This window comes from Prosopis cineraria, unplaced genomic scaffold (assembly GCF_029017545.1).
Source record: "Prosopis cineraria cultivar Desert tree isolate PC_DT_omini unplaced genomic scaffold, ASM2901754v1 PC15, whole genome shotgun sequence".
NCBI classification, from domain to species: Eukaryota; Viridiplantae; Streptophyta; class Magnoliopsida; order Fabales; family Fabaceae; genus Prosopis; species Prosopis cineraria.
In genome coordinates, this window is record NW_026555346.1 from 5,309,783 (window position 1) to 5,330,584 (window position 20,802).

The following is a 20,802-nucleotide window of genomic DNA, read 5'->3' on the forward strand; positions in this document are numbered from 1 at the left end:
TTTGAACAAACTATATCTGTTACATTGATTTTTGACACTTTACATGATAAGTTACAGCTACAGTACTATCAACGTGAACTTATTAGATTGACCAATTACATTGTTCAATCTTCCGTCTAGTGGCTGATGGGGCCTGTCAGACAAAATGCACCACAACAAGCCCTAAAAAGCTGAGGGGGCTATCCCAAGGCTTCCCCATTAAACACAAAATATAAATTTATAGTAGCAAATCAAATGCTACTCACAGAATGTTGATTAAAATACATAGATATAAAGGTCTTCTGCTTGCTTTATATCAGCTTAACATCAGGCTTCGCAATCAGCCACATATGAAGTGGCGGGAATCTCACTTTCAAAATCGAAACCATGCTCTTGCCCTGAGAGTCACTTTGATACTCCTCCTTAAATATTCTCATGCAGCATGTAAGGGGGCACAGCAGTTGCTGACATTTTTTGACAAGAACAGAAGGAGCAGGTATCAAAGAAAAGCTTTATGAGTATAATTACATTAGACTTGATAGCAAAAAGAGATTCTGAGAACCTACCAGATTCTTGAATGTTAAAGGACTTCTCTAATTTTCATGATCCTTTATTTTGGTTTCCTTCAAATTTCTCTGCTGTTTGCATCCCTGAAAAGTAACCAAGCTGGGCCTTTTCTTGTGATTACTAGGTTTCTCAAATTTCAAATCTTCCCCTCTGATCATGTAGATATTCCCCAAATCTGGCAGGGTGAAATCAGCTGGATTTCTATTTATGCTGCAAGAATTGGAAATACATCTGTCCTTTGAAGGTGCTAAGGTCACACAACTACCAAGAACTTCCAATTTACGTTGCAGTGAAGTTTCTGTTTCTGTTTCGACATACGTCCAACTAAACTGTTTATTTCCTCTATTCTGCAAGACTGGGTTGGAGCTCTTAATCTTCTTCTTTCCAGACTTTGGGGATACTTGATTATTGAAGCTTCCAGATTTAATAAATTTCTCTTCATGCTGAATTGATGAAGATGCACCCAAGGTTGGTGAACTAAGAAAACAACCATGTGATTTATTTGATAAGTAATTCTTGCTGTAACTATCAGATGATGGTTGTTTCAGAGAACTGAGCGCCTTATCAATCTCCAATTTACTATTACAATTGCCATGATAAGAGGGCCTGTTGAATATTTGAGCACCAACACAAGCATTGATGGGTTTAACAGACCTCATTCCCGCATCCATAAGGCTGAGTAAATGCATGGCTGGTATTATCTCATTAGAATACGAATCCAGAGATCCCCTCATATTTTGTTGAGGCTCTATTCCATTATGTTTGCATGGAAATGGGTATTCTTCATTCATCTTATTGAAGGTTCCAGAATCTGCATTCCTACTAAGCTTTTCAAGGCCAGTAGCATTTAAATTCAAGCAATTAAGATCAACATCCCTGTTCATGTTCTGCTTACGTAGCTTGTCAGTTTGGAGTGAATTCATACCTATAGCAGTACGAGTAGATTGAGAGACAGCCCTTTTGGGTATGTCATATCCCAGGGACAAATGATTTGGGGTTAAGGATGCCCAAATATGAGAAGCTTTATCATCTGGATGCAAAATAGTCTTGTGCAAGCTACATCCTCCCGGGACTTGCAAAATAGAATCAGTGGATTCACGCTCTGCATTACTTCCATTCATCTTGCAATTTTGAGCACTACCACAAAGGCTGGATCCCATGGGTGAAAAATGAAATCCATTTGGTGGCCTCTTTTGGGAACTGGAAACTTCAGACTGAAAGGAGGACTGAGGTTGACAAAGACTTTTCATATTCAAATGGTTTCCAACATCAATTGGAGAAGAGTAGTGAACTGACTTTCTTTTGCCTGACCTCACATTCTCTCCCCGCAAGGTCATGCCATTTTCCCCATGTCTTCCCTGAGGTTTTACTTTCTGACCCTCTTGTAACAAGGTAAATTCCCCTTTTCCATAAACGCCAGCGCCAACTGTCATCTGTGTTTTCCTTTCGTTAGTAGATCTCGTCAGCTGATGGCTTCTATTTTCTGCTTCAGAAAGACGCCTCTCATGCTGATTCTTTGCCATCAGCTCCACAATTTCTATGGGTATATCATCTAATGTCCCCTGCTCAGACACTATGTTAGCTGTTTGATCACCACTGGTTTCCATGACACTTGCATGCTCCAGAGCTTCAACTGGTTTTTGTGTGTTTTTTGAACCAATAATTTCCTGCAAACATAAAGTTATTTCCTTTGAAACACTTGTACCCTATGTGCTTGATTATTGAGCCAATAAGAAGACATTCATGCAATGAATACATCAGAGATAAGAATTTCTTTTCCAAAGTAGTGGTTCACCACTAACACAAACTAAAAAGACCAATTCACAAGAAGCCCAACTGGCCACTACCAAGACAAGCACAGGCTATTGATAAGGAACTAAAAGTACTTTGAAGAATCATAAGAAGAAGCTAATCAACTAGCACGAATGATTACTGGACACATCACAAGATTAATCTGACTTTTCTTGTTGATGCCAAAAATCCATTTTGTAATTCAAAAAGTAAAAAAAAAAAATTCACAATGGAAAAGGATGAGGAAATTATACGAGTACAAAACTGATTAACATACTAAGATACTGTTCGTGCTCCACAAAAAATAAATATATCAGTAATTGAAGTTAAGAATGAGAAAGAAAAACTAACTACAAATACCATTTGCTTGTCCTGGAGATGATTCCCATCTTCAACCAGAGAGGCATACTCATGCTTTTTATCAGTAAAAATCATTCTAAGGGGCTTTTTACTTCTACTTACCTCACGACTTACCCCTTTGTCAGAAATAGCATCTGTTATCTGCTTGTAAGGAATGCTTGACTCTCCTACAACATCAGTTTCTCTGCCTTTCCTTATAAGATTATGTGCTTTTGATGTGCCCTCTTGTGAAGACAATGAGAAAGGTAGTTGATTCTCAATTTGACTGATGCATTTTTCGTTGTAAGCCTGAGCTTCCAAAAAACTGTTTGGAGAAAGATGTAGTCCCTCTATTACTCCTTTTTCATTCGTTATGGAACCTTGTGCTGAAGGAATCGGAAAAACTACAGGCATATTTGACATTAATTTTGCTCCTGTAACAGCAAAGGAATCTTCTACAAGCTTGTCATTTTTCCAACAAGATAAGGAAGCCAGATCCCCACCAACTTGCAGCATCTTCCCTTTTTGTTTGGACAAATTGCATTTATTTCCTAATTTTAGAGCATGAAAAGGAAAGCAATCCATCCCTTTTTCTGAAAAGGCACAAGAAGGTGATGTGATAGAGAGAGTTTTAGATGCATATGCCTTACTCACAACATGCATATTCTCCTCGTTTTGGTGTGGATAAGATCTCAAATGTTTGTCAACAACTTGTATCTTCTTCTTCTTCTTATTACCCATTGTAAGGCTTCTACCAATTTCAGGTTTACTCCAGTAGCTCTTCACATTTTCTTGTAAACCTATTGTGGAATGCACATCTTTAGATCCAGTATCCAGAATAGTGCCATTTACTTCTGCATCTCCCTCTAAGTTTTGACTTTCATTGTCCACCCTATGTGAGGAAATTTCAGCAGGTTTCAGCTCTTCATCCAGGAGAAATTTTTTTACATTCTTATCTGGATTTGTCAAGTCTCCCTGAACATCAGCAATACACAGAGAAATCGGCGGCGTCTGGAAAGCTGCAGATGCCTCGGAAGTACCATCAGATGGGAACCCTTGCATGGCAAACTTGCCAGTCTGTGTCTCAACACTTTCACTTAACAAGTCAGTTAGCAGGCGCACCTTTCGAGGCTTCCTGCGAGGCAAACCAGATGACTTTTCTAGATGATGATCCTGAAAATCATTTCCAACCAAATTTTCTGTAATTGTTGATAAAGCCTTTTGACTAGCAACTGACTCTATAGGGGAATGTCCAGTTGTGTCATGAGTAGTATGGTCTGCCACAGCAACTGCCTTGCCAACCTCCAAAACTGAACAAGTTTTGTTTAGTTCTTTCTGGCATTGGTCATGAGCAGAAATAAGTGTTCCTCCGTTACAAAACTCAGAAGAACTCGGGTCTGCACATTTGAGATTGCTTGTTGCAAGCTTAACATCAGAAACTTCATTACCTTCAAAGACTATCTCGAAAGAAAAAAAAAAAAAAAGATACTTGAGCTGCATTTGAAATCAGTGTAGTGTTGCTACAATCCATAAAAGTATTCACAGGTAAGGGGGAAAAATTACTGTTAGTTGACAGCTAATATAATTAAAATTTACCTTTACCATTTGTAGGTGCTTCCAGTGTGAACCATGGATAAACGTCAGGTGGTGAAACACTAGTTATTTGATGATTAAGCCTGCCCTCTACACCACTCTCATGATCTGAAGAAAACATAGAAAATCAAACCACACATTGTAAAAGACTGACCATAATACTCATGTAAAACTGAACCTTTAACTTACCTATCATTCTGCTGTTTACAACTTCAGCTGTCTTCTCTTTCTCATTATTAGTCCATGAGCAATCATTTTGACAGCTTAAATTAGTAGAACTATTAAGATCAATTCCTCTATTTTCAATAGTATCAGGTGTTGAAGCTAGCTGCAGCTGAATATCAGACCTGACAGCTGCATTACTAAAGCAATTGCTAGCAGATTTGCATCCAGTACAGCAACAATGAAATTCTCCTTGGTTATCTTTATCACTGCCTTCAGCAACAACTTCTTGCTGACAAGTTTGACAGCACCGCCATCTGAATTTGGGTACATCTAATGGCGGAAGCAAACATTGTTGATCCTCAGACTCACCATGGTTCCCTTGTAAAGGAAATGGCCAACACAATTTCCAGTCCTTTTTACGAATTTCAGATACATATCCGCTACATCAACAGTAAAAATATATCGGACATGAGGAACATAACCTTTTGAAAACGGACCAAAGATCTGTTATTCCACAGAAGAAAAATTAATTAAGTATTTTTTTTCTTTTTCTTTGCAAAAAGAATATGACTAGCCAACAACATAATGGATATAGCAATCTTCAAAACTATTCATTTGATCATAGTCTTGCCACTAAGTTAATAAATTGACTTCAACTTTGCAGTTCTGGAATCTGTTAATCTGAACATAGTGTGAATGGAGATATAGAAACAATATATGTCTAACTTGTCGTTCAAATTGCTTTTATATATCAATCCACCAAAAATAAACGATACTCAGAAATCATGCAAACTTAACTAGAATGTTTGTATCTTCAAGGCCTACCGTATTGAGAAATGATGATCACATTTTCCTGCATCACTCTTTTCAATAGAATTGGCAAGATCTATGGAGATGGAGTCAATCTGGATAAGTGATCCCATGACTTTGATGACAGTGTTTCAAGACATCCTTTGAATGAATGGTTCTCCACAGCGATGTTTGCTCATCTCCGCAGTAAATACAAGCAACCAAAGCTAGAATAGCATGAATAGAGTTTATATTATTCGACAGTAGTAGAATACCATAGTTGTATAATGGAAACAAGTTAAGGTTCTACGTACAAACTGAGTCAAGATTCACTAATTGAGTTATGATAATCACCACATTGTGAGAGATTTATTTTCATGTAAGCAAGGAAAACACCTTGAGACATATGAAGATATATTAAGCAAACTTCCCGGCAAACTGCTAGGGTTTATGCAACTCCTTACAAATCAAAAGGAAAGACGTGTTAAAGAAGACGACTATTACGGTCAAAGTGGAATAAATTATATGAAATCTTCAAACACGGTGATTAGACACATAAAATAACAACATTAAACAGTATGAAATCACAGAAGCCCTAGTTTCCCATCAATAACTCCAACACTACATAAGCTCAAATTTAGTATCTCCATTGTTTAAAATCATATAACGTAGATAACAAAGCCCGCGCAACCATCTAAGTTCATAAAAGGAAGAATACGTACATGAACTAAGACTCACTACATACTAGGGTTTTTTAAATTCCATGAAGAAAACTAGTCATGTTATGTCGCAAATATCTAAGGATAGGAATTGACTTCCGAAGCCCACAGCGCGCCCGCATTATGAAGTCAGAACCTGGTTAGAAAACAATCTGTTACAAAAAACTAAAATTTCAAGGTTCATCGGTCAAGATGTATAATTCACCTCTTATTGACTCACAAGCTCCGTTAAATTGAAAGTGAATAACCCAAATAGCAAGGAAAATGCGAGAAAAGTGTTAAACGGCGCCAATAAGGTCAAACGCAGATAAAATAACACAAAGCAGAAGCTAAACTGGACATACCATAAACAGTACTGTCACTAAAATATCTCCAAAAAAAAAAATCTCAACAACAGCCGGAACTGGTCCCGATTAACACGGAATCAACAACCAACTCCAAAACCAGAGCAATAAAAAGCAATCTGAAGGCGAAAGCGTACCTAAACTAAACTGAGGGCCAGCCCAGACGATCCATCCCAGCTAGGCACCGAATCTTAACGGCTCATCGAAGTGGTAGTAGTGAAAGATAAAGCATTTGACGGGTAAGAGATAGAGGGTAGCTCAGTGATGGGATTCCCAGCGCGGTGGCTGCAATTTGAGTGCGAAAGACACAGAAACCCTAGAGAGAGAGGGGCTTTCGATTCTTTCGAGAGGAGAGAGGAGAGGGAAAGAGAGAGTTTTTATCCTTGTCCTTGCAAGATGGTGGTGCTGTCTGGCGTTGTATTTTAAAAACGCCATACCATGTCATATCTGTATGTGATCCATCCCCTTAGAAATTGTAAATCTAGAGAAAGGGTGTGAGGACAGAGAAACTTACCACCAATCATCACCTGCCAAGTGGCGAAAGTGTGCGGTTCTCATCACTAACTAATTAAAATAACCAGCGGGCGATTGTAAATCGCAAGGAAACCCTAGATGGGAGGGCGGGGGAGGGAAAAAACAAAAAGGAAAGGAAAAGAAAAAGAGGGGAAAAGCGGGAACAGTCTCGCGCGTTGGCGACACGCCCTTTGTTTTCGGGTTGGATTTAACAATTTGTGCCTGTCGTGTCAACGAAGGCTAAAGGTGCTCATGCTCTATGCACATAAAACGGTTGTGATTAGTGCGTGATTTTTACGATTTGTGAAGGAGGGTGGGCGTACGTGGAGAGATATTCGAAACCCTAGGTCTTTTTCTTGAAAGGGAAATTAAAACGAAGGGCAGCGGGTGCGTAACCCTAACATTTTATTGCGGTTGGAACACATAAGCATCTCTATCCAAAATCCCTTGTTAGATCTGAAACGAGTGAAAGTGAAGATAAGGTTTGCTTTCCATCAAATGAATGAATGACATGCTCAAGTGACATTTTAATGGTTTTATCGATATCAATACCTGTATATCATAACTTCACATAAATGCATCTTAAATTTTGCATCTAAAAGTCAATTAATTAATTAAGCTTGGCATGTAGTAATAGATTGTGAATATAGATAGACACATTTGATGAGCTACAAGAAAATTACGGCGAGATCAGTTTATTGTAACTGATTAGGCATTCAATTGTCGTATCGACTGTATTTCGAATGTTATGTGAATTGTCATAAAAAAATAATAATATCATATGCACGAACGCCTGTTTGAGGGCTATCCAAAATATAATATATTGAAAACAAAATTAAATATTCAGTAGAAGACTCCAGATAATTGATGCTTATGGTTAATTTTTACATTATCCGAGTGATTGCTTTTATTTTGAAATTTTAATTTCATAATATGATCTGTTTAATGTCAAAACTAGCATTTCATAGAGGTCAGGGCTCTGTGTTTGTTGCGTGTTAATGATCCCTGACATATTTCCAAAATTCCAACTCCGCAGCGCAATAAATAGAATTAGAATAGGTTGCTTGGTATGAAGCTCCTGATCGCACATGTATAATGACTTTTCCGATTTTAGAAAATTATGCAAAAGTACAAACGGCATTTCAACTGGAATCACTCGAAACAAAACTCCCAGATTAACTTCTGGGCTAATTAGTTTTGATTTGAACGGAGTAACAAATAAGAGCAAATCCAGTGAACATTTTCTGGGTTTGGATTGATGCTGCCACTTTATCTTTATGACTTACTTTTTCTCACTGGGCACACTTTATATCATACAAAAGAATAGTTATAAGTTGATCATGCATGAAAGACCTAGCTATATGTTGGACCATAACTAAGAAAAACGACTCCTTTATGTTTTAGTTTCTGCGTCTGAATTTATTTCATCCGAATTCCAGATCTGGAGAAACATGTGCGTGTGTGCATTAGTGGTTGTATGAGTGGCTCATGGTGGATAGGTTGCTCTTGTTATGTTGGGAGAGGGGGCCCTATGAGTCATGATGCATACGGATATAAAAGCCACCATAAAGAAACAGTGTATAGTCTTTCATGCCCCATGTGGTCATTTTGTAATGCCAAATAAAGCCTGTACAAATTTTACACTTGTCCGACACACACACACACACACACATTTTCTTCGCTCATCATATCTCAAATTTTATATTGACGACTATAGTGTATACAACTAAGCTTGTTAATTAACCCAAACTTTTCGTTCATTCCTATAATTAATTTAGGGGAATCTAATGCTTTCCTCGACCAGACTTTAAGCCGGCGCATGCCTCTGCGTTGGTCACATCATTCTTGTTTAATTAAATCTCTCTCCCAACATACTAAATCTAATAAATATCATATATATCATATATATATATATATATATATATCTTGCCGCCGCCAGTATCCAAGTCCTTATATATATAACGCTCAAAGCAAGCTAATCTAACGAGGACAAAAGGAAGCACCAGAAAAGTTCGTTATAACTTACAATACGAAAAGTAATCCTTCGCGGCTTTTTTTTTTCTGGAAATAAATTACCAGCTGTCTCCAATTTTTATGGGCTTTATCATACGAAAATTAAATCGGTGGCTCCCTAATTTCGACAGAACCATAATTATAGCCTATGAGGTGTTTGATAAGATCAACCTTTTTCAGCGCACTTGATGCAAATTAAATTATACATACTATTATTGTTTGTCTTTCTGCAGCTTATTACTATATGTAAACAATAAATGTAAGTGTACGTGTAGTATATATAAATACCACTCTTCATTCCTTACTTTCCTTCTCGTTTGCTTTTGCCTTGATCTCTGACCTAGAAGCATGACCAGGGGTTTTACTTCACCTTAATTAATTCATCGATAACAATTAGCACAATTATCTTCGTTTAATTATTTAGAAGTTTCGATATTTAATTAGATAAGATTCGCAGCCGGCGATCGAGCTATCAGTGATGAAAAAGTTTCTGACATAATTAATCCCGTTCCTAACGGCTGGTAACTAATCAAGCTCAAGCTTCGTCATCGTAGTATCATTCATCACGATCATCAGATCCATGGGTCGTTGAAATTAGTTAATTGAAGCTTTCAGATCAAAGCGAGTCTAATAATACAAGATTTTGGGTTTTAATCTCTGACGAACGAGCCTCGAATGATGAATTGATTCAGGATTATGGGGCTTTCAAATTACCTGTTTGGCCGAGGAAAACGAAAGAACGAAGGCCCCATTAAGATCGTATATACAGCACTGGATCTGCTTTTTTCAGCTTCGCATTACTCGTCATCATGTCGTTTTCGTGTCTTTCTGATAATTCACAATTCGAAAACCTCTCGCATCAGATGAACTGCCTCTTTTATGGACCTGGAATTCAACACGTTCGCCGACATATGTATAATTCCAAACAGACACTCGTTTTCTTAACAGCCACCTCTGTCCTTGTCCTTAATTTTAACTGGAAAGTGACTCGCTCTGAGTAATCTCATGGATGAACAGTTGTGAATGGGTAAAAGAACAAAGATCTCGATATAACTTGCAGTCTTGCAGCAATGAAAATAATGGAAGCCGAACTGCTTCAGGGTTGGCAGGGCTTGATGGGACAACACTGTGTGATTATATATTTGCAAAAGCCAACATACATGCCGACTTAATGCGCAAATTTAGGCTTTGAAAACATAGGTGCCCACCCCCAAATAAAATGGATATGTAATTTAATTTGCGTCAATTGATTAAAGCTAATCATATGGCGTTAATTAAAACGAATAAAGTGCGAGGGGATGATTTAAATTGCAGATCCGAGCTCTGCTTCGTCTTCTGAGCAAGCTGTATGCGGTGGGAAATGTATTCACTGCGAAGAAAAGGTCAGTGACGTCGGTGGAAATGACTTGGGAGAGGTGAGACGGATAAGTGAGAAGCTTATGATTTTTTTACGTGTCGTTGGTTTGAAGCCCGAAGGATCATTTTCAAGCGAGAAACAAGACAGGTCAAACTCAAACGGATGGCCTTCGATCTTTCGTGCCTTCCAGCATGAAGTGACACGTATATTCGACTGCGGGATATTTTCCATTTTTAAACTCTTGATTCGTTTAAGAGATAGTTGGACAGGCGATGCTTGATTTGCATTGAGAATTAAATTCTTTGCAAATGCAGTTATGGCCAATTAAATTCATATTGTCCGCTGTTGTTAATTTATAAGATATTTTTAAAAGTAATTTAATATTGTCTTAGAATATTAGATGTTTTAATAAAAAAAACTTATTAATGGTAATTATTTTAAAGATAAGAGTGTAAATTTAATAATAAATTATTTTTCAAGAAGCATCTTGTATCCTATGTTATTGGGTTGAGTAAAATAAATTATCAATTATAAAAATAGAGCTTGATGTCCAAACCGCCGTTTATTTCCTAACCTGATGTCCAACGCATCTGCTTCACATACACTCTTCACATATTTCATCTTTTCTGTCATACCACCACCACAGCTCCGCCGGCAAGTCTAAGGAATTATCCAACTTAAAGTCTAGGGATGTGCCTAGCGATCCTGTTGTGGATCAGGGAATCTCGGGCATCTATCGTCTTGGAACACACAATTCTCAAAGTCTCGTTGAAGACACTGGTTAACGAAAGCTTCAAAGTGGTATAACACTGCCTTCGAGTACTTGGCGTTCAGGGACAGCTTGAATGGTTGGGGAAGCTGGTTAAGATTATGAGGGTTTTACATGATTGCTTCACTGATAACCTGCCTTCCGATACTATCTGCAAGAACCCCTCTACCATTACTTCCTCACTTACAGGCATCACATTTTCCACGCTTCCAAGCCCCACCAGATGGTTTTCCTCTCTTAGGCAGATTTTTGAGCTTTTCCATGAACACGGCAATCCTTAGTCAATCTCGATGCTTTTTCCAGCTCTTCACGACGATAACTCTTCAAGTACTCTAACTTTTGTTTAAGCTCCCAAAATTAAGATTTCATCTCTAAAACCTCCGTTGAGGTGGCATCTCTTTTCTCATTTGCTTCAATGAGGTCTTTCATTAGTGTCTCGATTGACACGTTTCCCAAGTACTTGGGAAGATGAGAAACCTCCTCGGTCTTTATTTTGTTTGGGGAAGTCTCGTCCTTGTCATGCTGCTTCTTTAGCCGAGGGAAAACGGCTAAGAAATAACCCCCTTACTCTTAGGTTGCGATGGAACATCGAGACGAGCGAGAATCTGCAAGAGAGACAAGAATAGTGGAACTGGAAGTGTTGGCGTTACTCGTGTTTTCAGATCCTGCAGGGATGAGGGGAGGCTAACATCTATTGCAGGAGGACAGAGAGTTGAAGTCATCCGAGTTGTTTCTTTCCTGGACTTGAAGTAGTCATTACCGTTGGTGGTGGGTGATGGTTGAAGGACAGCAATGTTGTTGGCACTCGAACCATTTACGGATTTGGAGTCATCAATCGGGCAAACATGAGTGCGAAGGCTGGGGAATGGGGTACGGTGATTTTCGAATAATAGAAATATGCGTTTTCGTAAGAGTGGGGTGTGGCAGGTGAAAGCTCGAAGGTGGACGCGTGTGTTGGGCCCCATATATCTGAAAAGAAACGGCCATTGTGACACGTTCAGTTTTTTTTATAGGTAATGATTTATTTCACACTATTTTACAATATACGTAAAAGATATCAAATACTTATTAAAAAATAATTTATAATTAAATTTTTATTTTAATATTGCCTCTCAATAATTCACTATTTAAATAATGATATTTTTTTATTATTTTAATTTTTTTTGTGTTAATATAAGATACATGACGCAATATTTATTATGTTTTTTTAATATTACTTCTATTCATTAACTATAAGAGGAAATGCAGTTCAAATTTTTTTTCTTCATTTAAATAAAGATGAAATTGAAAGTTTACTAGGATAAAATTTTTGTCCCTCATATTAATTTTTATTGATTTAACTGTTTAAATTTGTCCTTGTTATAAACTTGGTCTTTATTATTTAAAGAGTATGTAACACTGTTAGAATTTGCCAACGTGAATAGTATAATATTGATGATAGACCGCGTCAATTACTCCCTCTAAACCAAAATATAGAATATTTATAACTAATTCATGATTTCAAAAAATGTTAATTGAGAGCTCAATTCTTTTAAAAATTTATCTTTCTAATTATACCTTCATTAAATACCTTATACAAGTGCCTTAGTAATGATAATTAAAATTTTAATGCATCATTTTTTTAAAAAGAATAATGATATAAAACGTTTTAGTTGAAAAATAATATAAAATTTACATAATATGCTATATTTTGGATTAAATAAGGCTTTTAGAAGATGCCTTGTATTGCGTTATTGTGTGAGTAATAAAAAATTGACTTGAAAATATTAAGAAATAAAATAATAAAACACGGCGCAAGGGATTTGATCGATGAAAATTAAACTCATGGTTTGAGAGTTAATTTGTTTTTATTTGTCTACATATATATGTTAAGTTATCATCAACATACCTTACATATTAGATTAACTTGATATTCAATTTGCATTTAAAAACTTAAAAGACTAACATGATAAATTAAGAAAATGTAAGGGACCAAATCAATAAAAATAAAAATTGAGGGAAAAGTTTTGTTATTTCAAGTTAACTCTTCATATAATCAATGTTGATCCTATTTATAGGACACTCACAATTTCTTATGTTCATCTTTGCTCTTTTTTCTTTTATTAAATGCTATTAAATATTAAAATTAATTATTTTTGTCTTTATTAGAGGTTGAGGTAAGAAATTATCAAATTTTAAAATAGGGTTGATGAGGTTAATAATTTTATTAATTTCAATAAAATAAGTTAAAAGTAACTTATAAATGTATCAAATGGAGTATTTTATTTTTAAATAAAATTAATAATTTATCATATGCTTTTTAATTCCAATGTGTGGTTAAATATGATTTATGCTCTCATTCACAAATAAAAATTAATACAAAATAAATTATTATTAAAAATAAAATTGAATTTTTTTCAAATAAAACTCATTATTAATTTTTATTTAAAAATAAATTTTTTGAGAAGTTCTTTACAAGCTTATGTGTGGTTAATATTAATTTGAATAACCTTGTAAATATAAATAAACGCGGTGATGAGAGGATATGCTTACCGGCCGGAGTAATTAATGGGCATGGCTCTAATACAGATTGTCATTATTATTGAACAGCTTGATCGCTTGTCACTTAAGTGAAGGGTGTGTCAGAACGTACGACTTCTCCAGCTACACTTAACATCGTGCTCTATGAATAATTCCTCTTATTCTATCAATAAATCACATTTTTAAAAAATTATTTAATTATACTTATAATTATAGTGTGATTTTTTAATAATATTTAAAAAATATTTTTAAAATTATTTTTATAAAAAAACAATATAATATTATTGTTATATTTATTTCATGAGAATATATTTAAAATTATATATATTTTTATTTATTATATTTTTATATTAATATTAATGAGGTTGACAATGATAATTTATGAAAAGGATCAGTATAATTTAACTTGATTTCTCACCAAACCCTGCTGAGATACGTGGCCTGCTCAATGTTCTAAAAGAGTCAGAAACGGAATTATCTCTAGTCACGCGTCAAGTTTGGGCTGGAGCTTGGGACAACGGCTGTGCAAAAGTTTCATGGTCTGATTTGATTTGGTCTGACTCAAAAAATCAATCCTATTCAATCTTATAAAATAGTGGTTTTATAGGATCAAAAAAATTAAAAAAAACAAGATTAATTTTTCAAGTAAGACTAGACTAGAGATCAAATATTTGGACTAAATGGTCCGATCTAATCTTATATAATTATTTTAATATAATTAAAATTAATTTATAAATTGTTAATTAATAAGTTTTAGTCTTGTAATCGAAAAAAAAGTCTTAGTCTTGCTTGCAGTTTGCACTTTGATCGAAAAAAATCAACATTATTGCACAGCCTACTCAACAACACTCTCAATTACTCACTCGACTCTACTCTCATTCTCAATTTCTTTAGTACGTCGAAGCCCTAGCTCCTGCCCTCCTCCGGTGCATCACCAGTCCACCTCCGTCAATCGCATTTGTATATTGCATCATCTAATTATATATTACATTTTTATAATTATTAATCACTTTATATATGTGTATATATAATTTATTTTTAACAAATGCTTCAAGTGTTATTGATGCTAAGGAGATAATTATTTGAAGATTTGTTGAGTTTGTTTCTGTTGAAGCTAGGAGGATAATTACATGACAGATGTAATGTAGTGTTGAACTTTGTTGAGTGTTTTGTTGAAGTTAGATTTAAATCATTTGGAGTTTGGATTGTAATTGAAACATTTTTTTCTTGATGTTGGAAATCATTATGAATTATTAAATTATAAGTATTTTTATTATCTTAATTGAGTTTATTAGGTATAAAATGGGTTATTGTTTATCATAGAGAAGAAAAGGAAAAAAAAAGACTAAGTGAGTACTGGACTAATAGGATCAATCTCATAGTCTTGTGAATTAAGTTTAGTCCTATTAATTTTTAAATTATCATAAAATCAAATCAGACTATGAATTGTCTAATTCAATTGTTTTTCAAAAAAAAAAAATTAGACTCCAAATTAAATTAAAATTCAGTCTCATTTCATCTTTTGTGCAACCCTGTTTGAAACAATCAACAGCTATGCTGCGAACTGCAATATTACCGCCACGCCGTATACAGTGACAGGCGCAATAAAGACATTTTGCCGGGTTAACAGAAAAAAGGATTAAGACATGTTAAAAAAAAAAATCATCAGGCAAACATTTCTATACTTGCACGTCCAATGATCTATTATGCGGAAGTTATCATTTACGCGTAATTAATCAAAAATCGCATAAAATTAAGTGAATATATACTGATCTGTCTTCAACTTCAATTTATATACTCTTTGTTGGTTATTATGTACTGAACATTTATAATCATTTTACGATCATCAGAAAAAAATTAGATAAAATCTTAATTTCTTTAAAAACTTTTACATCTTTCAAATATGCTTTTATTAAATATCTTATTTAAACATTTGAATAATAACAATTAAAATTTTAATAAGTCATTTTTTAAAAACAACAATAATACATAATAAATGAAGTAAAGATAGATGTAGTTAAAAAATAATTATAAAGATTATTTATATTTTTATATTTTGCATTAAGCATGACTTATATAACACATGAGAAAGTATTTACCATTGACTAACCTAGAAGCGAGGAAATAAAAATATTAAATGGGCTTATACTTATTCATATTTTTAAATGGCCTGGTATGGTCTTCGTGACATTTGCAAGCATTGGATGAGCTTACTATTCTACTAACAGATAATACTCTCTCCATCCCAATTCTTAAATTATAACACACTTTTAAATAAAATTTTATATATCAATAAAGTTCATTAAATACGTTTTATAACCTCACTTTTATTGAAATAAAATATAAACTTTTAAAAATATCCTTCATTTAATAATCTATTGATAAAAAAAATATTGAAGAGAGAGAATATATGAGAAGAGTAATAATAAAAAAATATTATTAATAAAACTTATTTTTTATCAAAGTGTCTTATTTTGAGATACTCAATTCTCCTTAAAGCGTCTTATAATTTTGGATGAAGGGAGAACTTAAATACAGTAAATATTTTACTGGCACGTTGCAAACTTTGATAAATTATTCAATAATTCATTATTTTTCCAACGGAATCGTGGCTACACCAGTTACCCCGAGACGTGCACAAAATTCAGAAGAACAATAATAATTTACAGTTCATTTCAAAAAACTTCGAAGGTAAGCCCCTTGCACTTTTTTTTTTAAAAAAGCCAATAAGTGGATTTTTTCCTTTAATTTTTAGTTTTGAGTTACTGGAAATCTGCATGATACGTGGAAGAAGAAGTGGTCCATGAACGATGTCGAGTACGTGGTTGTTTCCTCGTTTATGGCGAGCCCCGTCCTCAAGTGCCATCCATGCGTTTCCACGCATTGTATTCAGAGAGAATGACAGTTAGTGTATGTAGATAAAAGATGTTTTTAACCAGGGGTAGAGCCCTCAGCTTTTATTAAGAGGGACCAAGGTAATAAGGCATATATAATGATTAAATGAAAGTTTTGTATATATACATCATTGATATAATATAAATATTTTACACGCAGACACACACACACATATATTTATATTTAATTTTACACATATATAACAATATATATAATATATATTAAGTTTTACTCATCAATTTTTCACAGTATAAAAATTATTAGTTATTATGTTTATGATAAATGTTTTAATAATTTCTTCTTAATATAAATTATCATTAAATTGATCAAAATTTTATCATTCCTTTGAGTATCAAATGATTTAAATATATCATTGAGATTTACTATTTTATTCTTTCAATTGATAATCATAATAAATAAATATATCAACATATTAATAATGCTAAATTGTCATAAAATTTTTACGTCAATAAGATCATCAAAATATATCAAAGTAAAAATCATTCATATTATAAATTTTCATAGCTTGATTATTTAAAAAAATAATTTTTTTTAGAAGAACATTTTCACCAAGCTTCTTAACTTTTACATGGGTGATTTTATGATAGCCATCAAACACGTAGCATTTAATGTATTTTGAGATTTTTGTTGCAATGCTCAACAAAGCTTGTTAACAACAATTCTCATAATTTATTTAATTATATATAAAATAAAAGAAAAAATGAAATTAATATTTTAAGAGCATGTATAACATTATCTTATTGTGAATCATATCTTTAAGCTATTGAAATAGCTGTTCTATATATATGTAAAAGATTATATATGAAATGAAATGAGAATTTCATCTAATGTTTTATAACTTTATAATGCATTAACTTAATTATTGGAGCCAAAAATATATAACTTTTACATTTTGTGAGGGAAAAAAATTTAAATGTCAGGGGGCCGTGGTTCCTATTGGTCTCCTTTTTTCCACCCTTGTTTTTAATTGAATCACACAAGTCAATAAAAATTGATTATTTACTTAAAAAGCACACTAATATTTCAACTTTGCCCCTAATTCTTATAAATACAAAATGAATCATTTTTTTGAAGTAAATTTATGAGTACTTATCTTTTTTCCTTTACAATTTAATAAGAGTATAACGATTCATTTATTAAAAAATATACTCACAACTTCTTATATATTGAGATACAGGGAGTAAGTTTTAAGAGAAACTAGCTAATTTAAAATAAGTTTCAATCAATTTTAGAATGCTATCAAAGTCCTTTGATTTTTTAGTGATAAAATATTAAGTTCAACATCTTTAAGAATTTACAAGTCTGATTCAACTTGTTTTTTAAATTTTAATAAAAATATAAATGTTCATCTTTAATATTAAAAAATATTAAGTCTAATTATTCTAGAGATCTGCAACTTATTTTTTTAATTTTAATAGAAATAAAAATGTTCATCTTTATTGTTACAAATAAAAGGCGTAATAAATTTTATTTATTCTTCAACACTATTAAATTTTGAAAAAGAATACAAATTTATCAAAATAAAGTTATAGAATTTAGAGTTAAACTTGCAAATCCTTAAAGATTTTAGGCTTGATATTTTACTAATGAAGGACCACAGGATTTTGTTAGCACTCTAAAATTAGTTAAGAGTTAACTTTAAATTAATTGATATCTCTCGGACTAAATGTCATTCTCCCTTACATTTGTGACAGTGATCGGCCACCGTAATTTAATTTTATCTGATAAAAAATATACATTATCTCGTTGCTGATAAGGGAATTGAAGCTTTTATTTAATATCCAAGTTTGTGAATGATACGAATTAATACTCTTTTGTTATCTCAATGGTATCGAAGTGAATTTTTCTTCTAAAAAAGAGGACTATAAATTGGGTATGTTATGAATAAATTAGATTTGACAATAACAACTTAATTTTACACTTAGCTTAGCTCAGGTGAAGACAAGTGATCAGGCCCGTGGTGGCTGATAAGGGTTAAGTTGGGGAAAGCGCATGTTTATAATTAAACAAATAAAGCATTAGTTAAATTACTTATCTAATCATCTGAATAAATAGGTGCCCCTGTTACACGTCTTAACAAAACCTCGCGTGCGGGTCGGGGGGGGGGGGGGTAAATCAATCGAATTAACTCGTGGCAAGTCACTTGAGACAGAATCTCGAAGGAAGGGGATAAATCAGTTTAATTTATCTGGTGAAAATGAAACCATTGTCCACACCTCCAGCCATGTAATCTTCTGATCACAGTCAAGAACACGCAAAAATCAATATCACACGGTATGCATATTTTAAGGGCTTCTTCAGACGAGGTAAGAAGGTGATGAAGTACTACGAAGTGAAAGAACAATGAGAGGTGACAGCCTTGTTTCATCGTGTGATGTCATTATTTTTATTCTCGCCGTTAATGTTTTTATTGGTCCATGCTAAGTGTGTGTTTCATAGTTCAAAGTGGAGGCGAGTTGCGTTGTTTCACTAATTAGTATCAATTGCAGCATGCTTAAGCATCTTTTTGTTGCTTTAACCCTACTGCACGGTAGGCTGTAAAATGGATGTTACCAATAACACCAAACGTAGTCTAATTTGCTGGGCTATACCGTTGAAAATAAAGTTAAAATTTATTCGAGGATAAGATATATGGAAAGTATAAACTTTTTACGTTAATTCTAGTTGGGTTTAAAATCTCCAATATTATTGGTGTAAACTGTAATCGTGATTTTGAGAAGATCTGGCCAGAGATGTAGTCTCGCTGTTCGAAAGATAATGAGTATATATTTTTTTTTTCTCCCAGCAAAAGATGGTCTGAACTGAGACGAGATGGTTTATATGGTCTCATGCATTCGTTATGTTTTTATGATTAAGATGAACCTTATAGTTTAAATTTTTGACTGAGCATAGAAATGGTTAAATTTAACTATACACAATGTAAATGCTCATTTCTGATGAGTCAACGAGGTATAAATTATTTTATATAGTAGCAAAATGGTTAGATTAGAACTAAAACATATATACATGCCAGTACATCAAGAAACGAGTCACAATTCAAGCATCAATTTATGAAACTGATAGTAAGGGCATATACATGCATGATAAATTAAAGATTCTGTTTTGACAATGCAAAATATATAGAAAATAGAAAATAGACTCTGCATAATATATAGAAAATAGAAAAATGTTGCTGCACTATAATTAATTAGCCCAAAGAAAGCCAAGAGCATTATATGTTTGTTTGTTTCTCAGGACGGGGGGGGGGGTTTGCCAATTCATATCATTTAAAAGAATTATTTTATTCTAATATAAAGAACTTGATCAGATATTTATTACTCCCTCCGTTCAAAAAATATAAGATATTTTTAATCGAATCTCATCTCCTAATAAAGTAATTACTTACTTTCAAACTAATCCAATTTTTTCATATTTACTTCTATTAAACACCCTATAATAATTATAAAGTTACTATCAATAGGGATATAAAAAAAAAGGTACTAATTATACTTCAAAAAATTAAAAATATCTTACATTTTTTAACATTTAACTCCTTAAAAAATATATTATATTTTTAAATGGAAGGAGTATATTTTTTTAATATTCCTACTATTTAAATTTATTAGTTGTGAGAGATAATGTAATGCAAATTAAAAAATTACTTAATCAAAAATGAAATTAAAAAATTGTTTTATTCACTGACAGAATTAATAACTTAATTACTTTTTATTAATTCAGGCAAGATAGTTAAAAACGTTTTATAATAAAAATAAAGAAAGTACTCATCAAAAAGGAAAAAAAGGAGCACTATTCAATACCGTGCAAGACAGAGATGGATCAAAAGTACTGTATTACATTTACATATATTGGGGTGGGGGATTCTAATGACATAAAATATGAGTGGATTAGAATTCATGTTACCAAGTTATTTTAAGAATTCATCTTTACCATTTTTATGTATAAAAATCTAAACTAAATGCAAAGAAAAAGCGGATTTCCCCTCCTAGATCTGTCTCTAGACTGTAAGATGAGAATACGAAATTACGAATAGAGGACTCCTCCTGCCTGTAGAGATACTTTATCCGATGATTTGTGAAACAAGGTTAACATAAAAAAAAAAAAAGAAAAAAAGAAAAAGAGGGATGGGGCGGGGTGAAGAAAAGAAAAGAAAAGAACTCGGATAGTAACACAAGGTCACATGCCAAACACTGCCCTTGTTTGGTTCAAACACGTCAACGATAAACCGAGTCCCTTTCTGCTTTGGATTCAATTAGCGCCAAATTCTGCACGCGTCATTTTCCGGAAAGGGGTCGCTGCTCCTTTTTGAAATCCCACGCTCAACGAACCCTTTCGGAGCCTACGCAAATCTCAGCTGTTAATTACAACTTTCAATTTTGCCCGTTCGATCGTCCACTGCTCTCATCTCGCCGTTCATTTTATTCCATCCAA

At 33.5% G+C, this 20,802-nt stretch overlaps 1 protein-coding gene across 4 annotated transcripts; it reads right to left on the reverse strand.

Moving 5' to 3' along the window:
* Positions 1 to 6,700, reverse strand: LOC129294467 (protein EMBRYONIC FLOWER 1). 4 transcript variants are annotated; one of them, XM_054932865.1, is made up of 8 exons: positions 6,424 to 6,700; positions 5,538 to 5,682; positions 5,260 to 5,450; positions 4,459 to 4,874; positions 4,273 to 4,377; positions 2,800 to 4,133; positions 546 to 2,213; positions 1 to 443 (listed from the first exon to the last, which is right to left on the reverse strand). In XM_054932865.1, exons 3-7 carry the CDS (start codon positions 5,355 to 5,357, stop codon positions 573 to 575), a joined length of 3,594 nt encoding a protein of 1,197 aa, XP_054788840.1. In that variant the 5' UTR covers positions 5,358 to 5,450; positions 5,538 to 5,682; positions 6,424 to 6,700; the 3' UTR covers positions 1 to 443; positions 546 to 572. The 4 variants fall into 4 exon arrangements, with proteins under 4 accessions (XP_054788840.1, XP_054788839.1, XP_054788841.1 ...); XM_054932864.1 differs by lacking the exon at positions 5,538 to 5,682 and adding an exon at positions 5,946 to 6,078; XM_054932866.1 differs by lacking the exon at positions 5,538 to 5,682 and having other exon boundaries at positions 2,812 to 4,133; positions 6,424 to 6,699.
* Positions 6,701 to 20,802: the final 14,102 nt, after the last annotated feature.